Source organism: Plasmodium malariae (genome assembly GCF_900090045.1).
Source record: "Plasmodium malariae genome assembly, chromosome: 9".
NCBI classification, from domain to species: domain Eukaryota; phylum Apicomplexa; class Aconoidasida; order Haemosporida; family Plasmodiidae; genus Plasmodium; species Plasmodium malariae.
Genome location: NC_041783.1, coordinates 543,162 through 555,934, shown reverse-complemented (window position 1 = coordinate 555,934; position 12,773 = coordinate 543,162). Strand labels below are relative to the sequence as shown.

The 12,773-nt window shown below is 26.4% G+C and overlaps 4 protein-coding genes across 4 annotated transcripts; 1 reads left to right on the top strand and 3 right to left on the bottom strand.

The window, feature by feature from the left end:
* Window positions 1–224: 224 nt before the first annotated feature.
* On the bottom strand, window positions 225–1,890 carry PmUG01_09021400 (conserved Plasmodium protein, unknown function; the record flags this gene model as incomplete). The annotated part of the gene is made up of 3 exons (XM_029004894.1): window positions 225–326; window positions 1,082–1,143; window positions 1,335–1,890. The coding sequence occupies 3 exons, from the start codon at window positions 1,888–1,890 to the stop codon at window positions 225–227; spliced, it is 720 nt and encodes a 239-aa protein (XP_028861538.1).
* Window positions 1,891–2,723: 833 nt separating this feature from the next.
* PmUG01_09021300 (peptidyl-prolyl cis-trans isomerase, putative) lies at window positions 2,724–4,197 on the bottom strand (the record flags this gene model as incomplete). The annotated part of the gene is made up of 2 exons (XM_029004893.1): window positions 2,724–3,422; window positions 3,658–4,197. 2 exons carry the CDS (start codon window positions 4,195–4,197, stop codon window positions 2,724–2,726), a joined length of 1,239 nt encoding a protein of 412 aa, XP_028861537.1.
* Window positions 4,198–5,138: 941 nt separating this feature from the next.
* PmUG01_09021200 (conserved Plasmodium protein, unknown function) lies at window positions 5,139–7,627 on the top strand (the record flags this gene model as incomplete). The annotated part of the gene is made up of 2 exons (XM_029004892.1): window positions 5,139–6,668; window positions 6,818–7,627. 2 exons carry the CDS (start codon window positions 5,139–5,141, stop codon window positions 7,625–7,627), a joined length of 2,340 nt encoding a protein of 779 aa, XP_028861536.1.
* Window positions 7,628–8,767: 1,140 nt separating this feature from the next.
* PmUG01_09021100 (endonuclease/exonuclease/phosphatase family protein, putative) lies at window positions 8,768–11,803 on the bottom strand (the record flags this gene model as incomplete). The annotated part of the gene is made up of 3 exons (XM_029004891.1): window positions 8,768–8,877; window positions 9,001–9,097; window positions 9,512–11,803. The coding sequence occupies 3 exons, from the start codon at window positions 11,801–11,803 to the stop codon at window positions 8,768–8,770; spliced, it is 2,499 nt and encodes an 832-aa protein (XP_028861535.1).
* Between the last annotated feature and the right edge of the window lie 970 nt (window positions 11,804–12,773).

The window sequence follows — 12,773 nt, the reverse complement described above, 5'->3', positions numbered from 1 at the left end:
TGTGTATGTAATAAATTATGTATTTAATGACGAATACCAACGGAAATATGTATATAAAATAAACACTTTACCAAAAAGAAAAAACTTCAAATTTTTGGAAATTATAAATATATTTTGACTTACGTTCAAAATTTTTTAATTTTTTTTTTTTTTTGTTTTATATTATTATTATTTTTTTTTTAATAAAAGCTGTTTTGCGCATGCACAGTTTTTATATAATAATGCTATTTGAAATTATTCTTTCCCTTTTTAAAAACTTGTATAATATAATTGTCAGATTTATATAATTTATTATCTTTTACAATACTGATTAAATGTTCATTTAACTGAAAAAAAAAAAAATGAAATAACCGTAATTATGTATAGTATATTTGGGTATTTACGTATGTATGTTTGTATAATTATATATACAAGTGTACATGTACAATAATTATGTAAATATATTCGTAAATTAATGAAAAAATTTATGGGAATTTATAATATAATACACACTGCTTTAAATGTTAAATTAAGCTTTAAAGGGCATAAAAAAAATTAAGAAAGAGTATATAAATAATTTAATAAAGATTAAGATCCATGGTTAAGTGAACTTTTAAGAAATTTATATATTTTTTGGTTCAAAAAATCAAGTTAAAAAAATGTGTAGTATATCATTTTTTCAATATATATATACATATCCTGTTTACTTTTCAACTTAATAATTTCCTACACAACTGAAATGAAAACACATTTCTTTTAAAATAGTACGTATTTATGGGAATAAGATACTTGTGAAAAACATGTTGGAATTATAAGTTCAGCTGTGCAGAAAAAAGGAAATTCCATTAAAAACTTATTATAGATGTATTTTATAATATAAAAGAATGTTATTAAAGAATGTGCAATTTTTGTTAAGTATACTACAATTCGCCAAAATTTTCATCTTTACACCTGTTGGTACACGTGTGAGTATTATAAATACTGTTAAATTAATATGCCATTCATCCGTGCATATGGGCATTCGTGCATTCATTAATTTGTTTATTTGTTTATTTATTTGTTTACTTAATTATTTTATTTTTTTTTTTTTTTTATAGTATACATCAAAATTACTGGGAAATAACACCGGTTTGCTAAGGGATGAATCCAGTTTGAACCACATTCCTGTCACAAATATTAAACACTGCATTAATATGGTTTATACAAAGATAAGAAATGTAATAAACAGTATATTGGAAAAAATAAATGTATAAAAATGTATGTCTTTTTTCCTTTTTTACGCATGATTATATATATTACTGTTTTTTATTCATGTTTTTCATAAAACAAAAAAAGAAAAGAAAAGAAAATTGTACCTGAAATTTTTCTTATTGTGTAAAAATGCCTATGGTGGTATAAATCAAAAAATTTTATTTTAACAATATTTATTATGAATGCAATTAGTTCTCTGTTATTTAAATGATTATCATCAAAAATTGTGTAGCAGTTTTTGCTGTCATTATTTACTTTTTGAAATATCTCTTTATTATCAACCCAGGTTAACTCAATATTATGCTTATTCATCAAGAAATATAAAATATTTATATTAAAATTTCCAAAATAATAAATGCCACTTTTAACATAAGAGAGGAAGTTATTATAATTTAACTTATCTTCTGTTTTCAAATCAACAGATTGTGCGTTAACTGAGTTGTCAATTTTATCATTTTCATTACTATTTAATTCAAATGTTTCATCATTAGTATAACTCAGCTTACTTTCATATTCCTTAAAATCTTTGGGTGTATACACATGACCTTGCAAAATATTGTTTGCAGTGTGAACTAAACAATATAACTTGCTTTGTTTTTCAAAATATACATTTATTGACCCTTTTTCTGTTTCAATAATATGTGATTCATAATGGCACATTTTGAAAACGTAAAAAAACAATTAAAAAAAGTTATTCATATTTTAGGTTTTTCAAAGGTGGAATAATGAACAGCATATTACTGTAATAGGAGAAAAAAAAATAATAATATATAAAATAAATAATTAACGTAAATAATTAAAATAAATAATTAACATAAATAATTAATATAAATAATTAATATAAATAATTAATATAAATAATTAAAATAAATAATTAATATAAATAATTAAAATAAATAATTAAAATAAATAAATTGTATGAATAAATTATCGTACCTTACTATTTTTTTTATGATGTTCGATTTGAATGAGAACAATATTAAATCTTATAGCTGATGACAAACTGTTATTTTAAAAAATTAAAATTACATGTTCATAATAGTATATACAGGACAAAAATGTGTGCAATATTTTTTTATTTTTTTTCAAGCTTGATAATCTTTTCAAATTATACTATAAAACAGGGTATATCAATGTGTAACTATATGTAAAATTATGATATTGTATATATAATAAAAATAATGCATGTTACAATGTTACAGGAAATAGGGGAAAAAGTTACATAAAAAATAAATTAGCATTTTTAAATATTTACAGTAGTGAGTTCGAAACTTTATTTTTAATGTGTCGAACTGTATTATAATATAAAGCATGTTTCGGGCTCCATTATTTTGTGCCGTTTTGTTTTTACAACTGCAAGCATAATTCATGGGTTTCCATTTCAAAATATTGTATAGCCATTATGATATACACACACATAAGAAAATATTCCATCGGAGTTAAAATTGTTAAGATACTATTCTTAATATAAAAATTACCCAACTGTAAATATGTTAACTTTTTCCTTGGTTATACACATAGATGAATAAATAATATATAATAAATAAAATTGACAAAGTCCATAAGAAAAATTTTAAAAAAATTTTATAACAAGTAAAAAGAAAAGAGGAAGGAATTAATAATAATGATAATAAAAAAACTAAAAAACAAATTAAAAGATAAAAGAATATATTACTATTCAATAAAAAGAATTTTGAATATTTTTTATAAAAATTTGAGCTATCATATATCATAAATATGTAATTTTTTGTTTTGTGTATGTAATTATTATCTATTATGTTTAATAGTGTCTTGTTGAGGAAGGTATTGCTTTTACCTACTTTTTCCAAATTATTTTCCTTATTCACAATTAATTTATCGTTATATTTATTAGACAACTCCTTGTTATTATCTTGATTTGTTTTATCATCTACTATATTATAACTGGCTATTTTTTGTTCATCATTTGTGCTATGTTCGCTTTGATTATCATTATATGAAAAAAATTTAGAACACACTAATTTATTCTTCTTATTGTAAATTAATATTTTCTTTTTTAAAATTGACAAAGATTTTTTTACATTATTATCGCTCGGGTCAATCTCTAAAACTTTTAAGAATTCTTGCTTTGCTTCATTATACAAGTCTAAGCTCATGTACGCCTGTCCTTTTCTGTAGTATGCCTTTATATTATTCTTGTCTAGATTTAGCACCTAATCGAAAATATGATGGAAACAAATAAACCAGAAAAATGAGAAGTCGTTTGGAGTAAAGAAAAAGTATGGTGACGAGTAGCTTAATTTAGTGAGATACGATGTAATACTACTCAATTGTAACCATTTATGGATAAGAACGAAAGAAAGGAAGAACGAAGGAGAAAAAAAAATTACATGAAGTTATACAAAAAAGGAACAGCCATAAACGCATACATAAATATATTTATTATACCGTAGAACATTCACTGATGCACTCATAATAATTGGACATGTGAAATTTCGTTAATGCCAAATTTAAATGTAAATTGATTTCTAGCTGGTTTTGTTCATTTTTCTCTGGTTCGGATTCAGGAAAACTATAATCTAATTGTATTAATCCTTTTCGAAAATAAACACAAGCAAGTTTATAATTTTTTTCATAAAAAGCCTTTTTCCCTTCTATATTAAAAGCATTCGAAGCTTTTATTTTTTCTTTTGTATCTTTTTCATATAATTGTCTTTCTTTTGAATGATCATGGGAACACGGGTTTCTTTTATTCAAAAAGTTATGTTTGTTTTCTTCTTTCTTTTTCTTTTCTTCTTCTTCATCTTCAATTTCTTTTATACAGCTTTCAAATTTTGAATAATCGAAATTATATTTTGAACAATTATTTTGAGATTCACAAATGTTCTTTTCTTTTTTTGTTACTTGTTTTGTATTTTCTATTTCTTCTTTTATTTTTATACAATCTTTTACAAATTTGTAAACATCTTCTGATGTTCTTACAGTCATTTCAATATTTTGTTTCAAAAAAAAAAAAAAAAAAAGAAAGAGATAATTCTATTTATATGAACTGAACGCACACACACACACAAAAAAAAAAAGGAGGAATTCAGAATAATTTTGTTATTATATTATTATCCTCATACAATTAAACCTTCGTGGAACACTTCAAAAGGTGGGAAGTGATAAATATTAAATGATAAATGATAGAAGATGAACGAAAAATGTAAAATTAACAATGAACAGTGAAAAATGAAAAATAATAATTGAGTAAATGTAAGCTTAAGTAACAAATTTAACTACAATAAAAAAAAAAAAAAAAAAAAACTCCAATGTGTACACATATACATGAATAGCAAAATAGGCTAATTTCTTAAATTAAATAATACACGTAAGTAGGACTACATCGTACAAGTTACTTGAACACAACGTATGCACTACTATGGAACAATTATATTTATAAAATAAGAAAGTGCTGATCGTACGATAAAAAAATACTAAAAAAAAAAGAGAAAAAAAAGTTTAAAATGTTATGAGGTTAAAAGGTTAAAATAAAAGTTAAAACTATTTTGTAAAACGCAAAATGATCTTAAATAATATAAACAAAATTGTAAGGTGAAAAATAAAAAAAAGGAGTTCCTCAAATTTGCCCTTTTTAATATAGTAAAAAATATACATGTACTTACTTCCTATTCGTATTCCAGTTCGAATTTCAACTCGTATTTCTATTTCTGTTTCTATTTCTATTCCTTTTTTTTTTTTTTTTTTTTAAATTTCCATTCTGAAGATAAGTTTCTTTATATTTTTTTTGTAGAGTTAAAATAATATACATGTAACACGTATTGTACATCCTTATGTACGTAGGCTTCTAATCCTGCTTGCGCGTACAGATTCATTCACCTATTTTTAATATATATGTTTACGTGCGAAACTAGTTGCACAGAACGAACATGTATTTCAATGGGAATTGTAAGTATGTTCATAACAGTGGTCTGATTTTTACAACTATAGAAAAAATACATATTGACGATATCAAAAATGTTAGGGAACAGAATGAGGGTATTTTTGATTATTTAGGCTATCTAAATACGAAGAAGAAATGTTTGAAAAAATTGGAAAAGCTAGTTAACAGTCACATACCAAATAGCCAAATAGTATTAACAAATTTTGCTGATGAATCTACTGAACTTTTAAGTAGTAATTATATATATGAAAAAATTGTAAAAAAGAAAACAAGTTTCCTTTTAAAAAATGTATATATATCAAGTTTTTTTACGAACGATTATATTAATTATATTAATAAAAAATATAAACATGTTTTAATAACTCTAAATTGTAAATATGACAATAAGGTATACATTAATAACCATAGTGCATATTTTTCTATTAACGATCTAATAAAATTGAGATTAATCATTCACAAGAATTTGTATAAGGATAAGTATATGATGAACAATATTGTGATGATTGAAATTGATAAGAGTAGGAATGAAATGATACATGACGAGGATACTCGTAGAAAGGACCAAAAAGAGGATAGCAGTGTAAATCCTTTAAACGATATAGCAAGTGAAAAGAATTATAACATTTGTGAAAACACAACAGGAAATAAATGCAAGTCTTATGAAATGATAGAAAAAAAAAATATAAACATATGTGACAAACGTGACAACAATTATACAGGTGTTAATAAAAACAAATTGAGGGAAAGATATGAGAATTTCTTCTCCGAATTATATACACATCCAGTGGATGTACTTGGTATTTTTAATACTGATGTTAATTATGAAGACTTTTCAATAATTTTGAGAAATATTTTAGCGAATAATATGTCAAGAAATGTGGAAGTGAAGGCAGTTCATTTGAGATGCTACGAATGTGAGTATAAAACGAGTAGAAGCATAGCATCCTGTGTGTATGTACCAAACGAAATTGGCTTTAACACGCCAAACGAGAATTGTTTTAACGACCTGACAAATAATAGCAAAAGTTATGATATTACAAGAAGCCAAATTAATACTTCACCAAATGAGATAAATATTATGAATAACGCTTTGGATATTTATAAAAATATTTTTTCTAATTCTACCCTGGGTGATAACCTTCCAAATTTTGATCATCCAAAAAGTGAAATTAACAATTATAATATACATACTGATATTTACCCTTTACAAAATCAGTATGATTTGTTATGCTATAACACAGCTAGTTTAAATAATAAACATATGCTTATCGCATCAAATATAAATACAAATGGGAATAAGGAAGAACAAGATTTTTATGAACTCGACATAAATTATATTGAAAAGGAATTTCTATCTCGTGTGTGCCAATCCGATAAGAAAAGAAGTGAAAGAGAAAAAATGGATGATATGTGCAAACACCCTAATGGTGATATAATAGATGTGTACGACTTGAAGGAAAGGCAAATATATGGTGTATGTGAAAATGAAGAAAAAGCAGATGTAGAAATAGTAGACGTAAGCAAAAAAAAAAAAAAAAAAAAAAATGCTTCAAAATTAATGAGAAAAAATTTTACCTCAATTATAGCTCCACTAGCAGTAGTGATGTAAGCTTATCACTCATACGCCATGTGGATAATAGTACTACTGTACGGAAAATAGAAAAGGAACCGCATGTTTTAGGTAGTTCATCTGTTCCAATATTAGGAAATTTCGTAAAAGTTATCAATTATAAACAATCTAATGGATTAAGTGGAAATGCAAATGAAGAAAGAGAGGGAGGAATTCACAAAATGTGGAAAAACAAGAAGGAAAAGTCCTTCATATCAAAATCAGTAAAAAGAGAAGACAAAAAAAAAAAAAAAGAAAAAAATTTATCATTAGAAAAAGATTATGATAGTGAAGAAGATCGAAAAGTAAAAAAAATAAACAAAGTTGCTTCCTTTATACAAAAACATAAAGAATACTATTTTAAGAATAATGAAAACTTAATAAAAAGAGAATCGCTTTATACTATTATGCATAATATTTCAGAAAGGAAAGAAACCAAAAAAAAAAAATCACATAATAGCGAAAGTAGTCAAAAATTTGATGAATTTGTAAATTACTTAATTGATTATATAGGTAGAATTCATTTAGATATAAAAATTGACTATAAGAAAAATTCAAATATACTTGTTAAGAAACCAAAAAAATATTATCAAATACAAAAAATAATTTTGAATAATGGTTTGATAGATACTTGTAACATAGCTTATATTTTTAATTTTCTCATAGACACTTTAATTAAGAACAAAATAGAAAACAGAAAAAAGTTGCACTACGTTTTGTCTATATCAGGAAAAGATTATAATTTTATCAATTCTGATAAATATTCACACGAAAGGTGCACACAAGTTGCTACACACATCCTTTTTTTTAGTTCCCATGATGCAATATATGTACTGGTTTTGGATGCAGTGAACAGGGTGTCATAACTTGTGCAAATATTCTCAAGCACATATATACACATATATATATGTGTATGTGTGCAAAATAATGCTTCAGTCGTGTATTATGTTACTTTGTTGTGTTTTTTTAAAATTACTTTGCCCCTTTTTGAACGTGATACGTTTGTACCTTTTTTTTTTTGAACATCCTTTCGACCTTTTTTAATTGTTTCTTTAATGTGCTCTTTAAGCTCTCCCCCTTATTTTCTCTTTCAGTTTCTCATTTAATTTGTCGTTTAATTAGTTGTTTAATTATATCTTTATTTTATCGTTTAATTTTATCGTTTAATTTTATCGTTTAATTTTGTCGTTTAATTTTGTCGTTTAATTTTGTCGTTTAATTTGTCGTCTAACTACGTCTTTATTTTATTATTCAATTAGTTATTTAATTCCCAATTTAGTAAAGTCATTTATATATTTTTTTAAATGTAGGACAGTGCATGTGCTATTTCTTCTACTTTAATTTTTTAATACCGAATTTGCCTTTTAATTGTTATTTAATTTTACGTTAAGTTTGCACCAAAAAAAAAGAAGAAAACGAAAAAAGGAAAAAAAAGCGACTTTTCAAACATATAAAATATAAACAAATACTCATATATTGTATTAATGACAAATATAGAGTAAGCTTGTTTATTTCTCTCTATTTTGAAATTAATATAAAATGGTACATTTAATAAAAAATTTAAATGCAATTACAGACGCATCCAAAAAAAAAAAAAATTTTTCTTTTTTTTACAAATTAAATTTCGTCCATGAGACGTACTTTTAAGTAAATAATTAAAAAAAAATAGTTAAAAGAATTACACACTTATAAATGGGGATATATGTGTGACTGCTTACATGAAAAATGACACTCCTTAGAAACATTAAAAGAAGGTTAAGGGAGAAAATTATGTAACAAAAAATTTTAAAAGGGATCCGAATGATAGCTAAAATTTCCAAACACTCTACAGGATAAGGGAAAAAAAAAAAAAAAAATTTAAGGCTAGTTAAAAAGTCAGGAATATACACAGTAGTTTTCGTTTTGGCACATGAACATAGTTCACAATATATATAAATGTATGTGTATGTATAGGAGCGTGTTTATGTATTGGCCCACACACTAGGAGTTTTGCACCCCACCCCCCCTTACAGGTACTCAAAAATTACTTTAGTCAACGGTATATCTTCTTCATTCTTCATTTTATACATTTGGAAGCAGCACGACACGGGGTTATGATCACTAGACATAATAATACCTTAAAAGTAATAAAAAAAGGAGGGGAAATGCAAAAAAATGAGAACAAAATGGAAAAGAAATCATTAATATTGGTAAATGAATGCATGTATGGTGTATATTATAGTCAGGTTATATAAATTACTAATTTCCTGAGGTATTGGTGAAAGATACGAATTTGGTACAAACGTCAGGCAGTTTTGAGTTTTTTCACATGACCACTTGAAAATTCTGTCTGTCCACTGTATCAAAGAAAACGAAAAGGGAAATTAAACACACAAATGAAGGGGGGGGGGAAATGAGGGGTGCATAATGAAGGTAAAAGAGGCGACATATGTAAGGAAGTACAAATGTGCGCACATGTATACATAGATAATATACTTACATATTTAAGTGTTTATATGTAAGTGTTTACATGTATGTGTTTATATATACGGGTATATATGGACGGGTATATATGTACGGGTATATATGGACGGGTATATATGGACGGGTATATATGGACGGGTATATATGTACGGGTATATATGTACGGGTATATATGTACGGGTATATATGTACGGGTATATATGGACGGGTATATATGGACGGGTATATATGTATGTATATGTACGTGTCCACATGTATGTATATGTGCGTGTGGGGAAAAAGGCTACCGAGGGTAAGCGGGTTTCCTGCTTGCCACCCTTGTACCACTTGATATTGTGAATGAGCTTGTACTCCTTTTCCACCCATTTGGTGTCATTTCGATTAATGATAGGTCTGTTTCCCTTTTTTTTGTAAGTGGGTAAAAAATTTATTGGGAGTTCTTGAAAGCTTATAGACAAGTCATACGAATAAGCTGAATGCCCTTCATCATGTTTAAGCAATTCGGTTAAATTATTTGTTTGTAAATAATGAACTACTTTTTCTAGATGTATACCATGAACTCTAAAATTAAAATCGCCCATCCAAATAATATGATGAAAAACATCCTTAAAATTAGATGTAGCTTTATTACTAAAATATTCACTTAGTTTTGTTAAGATAAATTCTCTTGATTTTTGTCTTAATTCTTGATCCCTAGCAGGCATATGACAACCGATAAATAAAACGAACTGGTTGAAAATGTTCAGTAGTATTGAAACGCATCCTTTGCTATTATTTAATTTGTTGAAAGCTATAGATTTAGAGGCACATAATTTTACTGGTCCTTTTGGATATAATTTAGATTTCCTGACCCATGCAGCTATAGTTGTAGATTTCATTTGTAAAAATGCTCCATCTCCATAACCGGATAATTTGTAGTCTGCTAAGGGTAAAAACTCATATGTTTCTTGATTTATCTCTTTTAAATATTTGGATAGACAATCAATAATATTGTCAGATATGGACTCTTGTAAACATATAACATAGATATCGTAATAAGGTTGAATCCAATGAGCAAAAATCTTCCTATCTTTCGATTCATATGCTCGTGTACAATTTGTTTTAATCTGAAAATTGTATGAAGTTCTTTTCTCACTTCCTGCTTTTTCTGTCAAATTTGACAAGTGGGTCATATCTGTTACTTGCTTTGCTTCGTCTGACCATATATCACTCCTTTGTATTTTTTCAATGTTAATATTTGGGATGCTCAGGGTGCTGCAACTCTTAGACTTTTTGTTCTTATTCTCTTGGATACTGCTAGCAGCTGTACTAAAATAGGAATTACCATTTGCATCATTACTCCTTTCGCTGTTTCCCTCATCCCGCCTTTCCGCATTCGAAAATTTATCTGCATCTGTCCTATTCCTGTCAATCCTAAAGTTCATCACATGGGTATAATTGGAATTGTTATTATTATTATTAGCATTATTAGCATTATTAGCATTATTAGCTTTATTAGCATTATTAGCATTATTAGCATTATTAGCATTATTAGCATTATTAGCATTATTAGCATTATTAGCATTATTAGCTTTATTAGCATTATTAGCTTTATTAGCATTATTAGCTTTATTGGTATTGTAACCTTTTGCATTACAATAATTGGTTGCCCAATCACGTACGATATGATGAGTAAAATTATTAGTCTCTTTATCTGAATCAGAGGAAACATGGTTTGAGCATTTATTTGGGCTTTTCTTAAAGTAATTAAATTTGTCCTTATATTCCTTCTTAATATTACTACCATTACTATTAGTGTGGTTGTGCTCATTTTTAATCTTATCGTCCTCTCCATTATAATAGGAGTTGTTCCGTTTGCTCGTTGGACTGATATATATTAAAGGAGTTAGCGACCTCAAGGTATATTTTTCATTTAATTTCATTGAGTAAATTTCATCTTTTGTATTTTCACTTAAAAAATTTGTAGTATATCTTTTTTTCTCATATTCAAAATCTTTTGAAAAATCAAAATATTCACAGTTCCATGTACCCACATATATGCTCAGAGGAATGTTTTTTATTATTCTTGAATCGTCTACATTTATCATCTGCTGCCTATTTGTGAAATAGTTATACCCTAGGACTTTCTTCCTTTCAGATTTGCTAAAATATTTATTGCCATTTATACCGCTATTATTACCACTGCAATTGTTATGGTTGTTTCCGCTACTTCCCCTATTGGCACTATTGCCATTTAGAATGCTTATTCCTAGACTATGCCTCTTTAAATCTGCTGAATACTTGTCTATTGATTCCTTACATACATCCTTATCATTAGTACAAGATAACCTGACGTTTTTTACTACCCCATCTTTTTCGGTGTTATTTTCGTTACTATAAGATGCATTTGAATTTTCGACACTTTTACTTCTAAACCTAGAATATTCTAAAGGGGATAATAACTTATTTTTATTTTTATCATTTCTATTAATGACACTGCTAGCATTTACACTGGGTGTATGTGTGTCGTTCGTCTTTTCGTTAAATATAAGTGTTTTTGTTTCTTTTTTCTTCAGTTTTTTCTGAATCGTTGGATTCATTTTTGCTGCTAATTTTTAAGCTTATTTTCTGGTAAGATACCCCATCAGGAATTTTACACACATACATACGTACATATACATATATATATATATATATATATAAACCTCTCTACTGATTTTGCAAAAAAATAGCAGAGCGCAGATGTACGTTACTTCTTACCAGGTACGAAATTGTATATTTAAGGCGTGCTATATTAAGAAGACTTTTTATTTTTTATTTTATTACCTTTTTTTTTTTTTATCACATAAGAGATCTATCTTTTTCTGGATTAGCAAAAAGCTACAATTATTTGCTCATACGTCTGTACATATATTTCAAACGTTACTTAAAGCTTCTTTTTTTCTTTTCCTACAAAAAATAAATACGTATAAAAATGATAAGAGTATGGACAGGCATAAAAAATTTTAGCTGAATTATACTCATAACAAAAAAAAAGAAGATTTATTTATTCTCTTTTGGTATGTTTACATGGGGTGTGCGCGCATGAACATGTATACTTGCATATATTTTATGTATAATACTTAACATATTTAAATAAAAAATTCCCACTATATTATCATAAAAAAGAAGGCATTTTAGAATTTACACATGAAAATGTAGTTGTCTTTAAGTGAGTGTTGAAGGTTATATTATACTCGAATAGCACTTTTTTTTTTTTTTTTTTTCTTTTAAGTTTAAAGGATATAATATAAAATTTTTTAATGTATAAATGTATTTGACTTAAAAACATCCAGAATAAGCATAAAGATGGAAAAAGGGGGGGAAATTCAACAATATATGTCAAAGTGAAGTAAAAACAAAAAATATGAACAAACGAACAAGCGCACAAACAATCTCGATGCATGTTCTCATTGTCTACTATATGATATCGATGTGGTTATAAGCAGGAGAATGTACATTTGTAAATAACAGGCACCTCTTTACGAATTTATTAAAAAAAAGCATGTTCATATGTTTACTTGTTGTTGT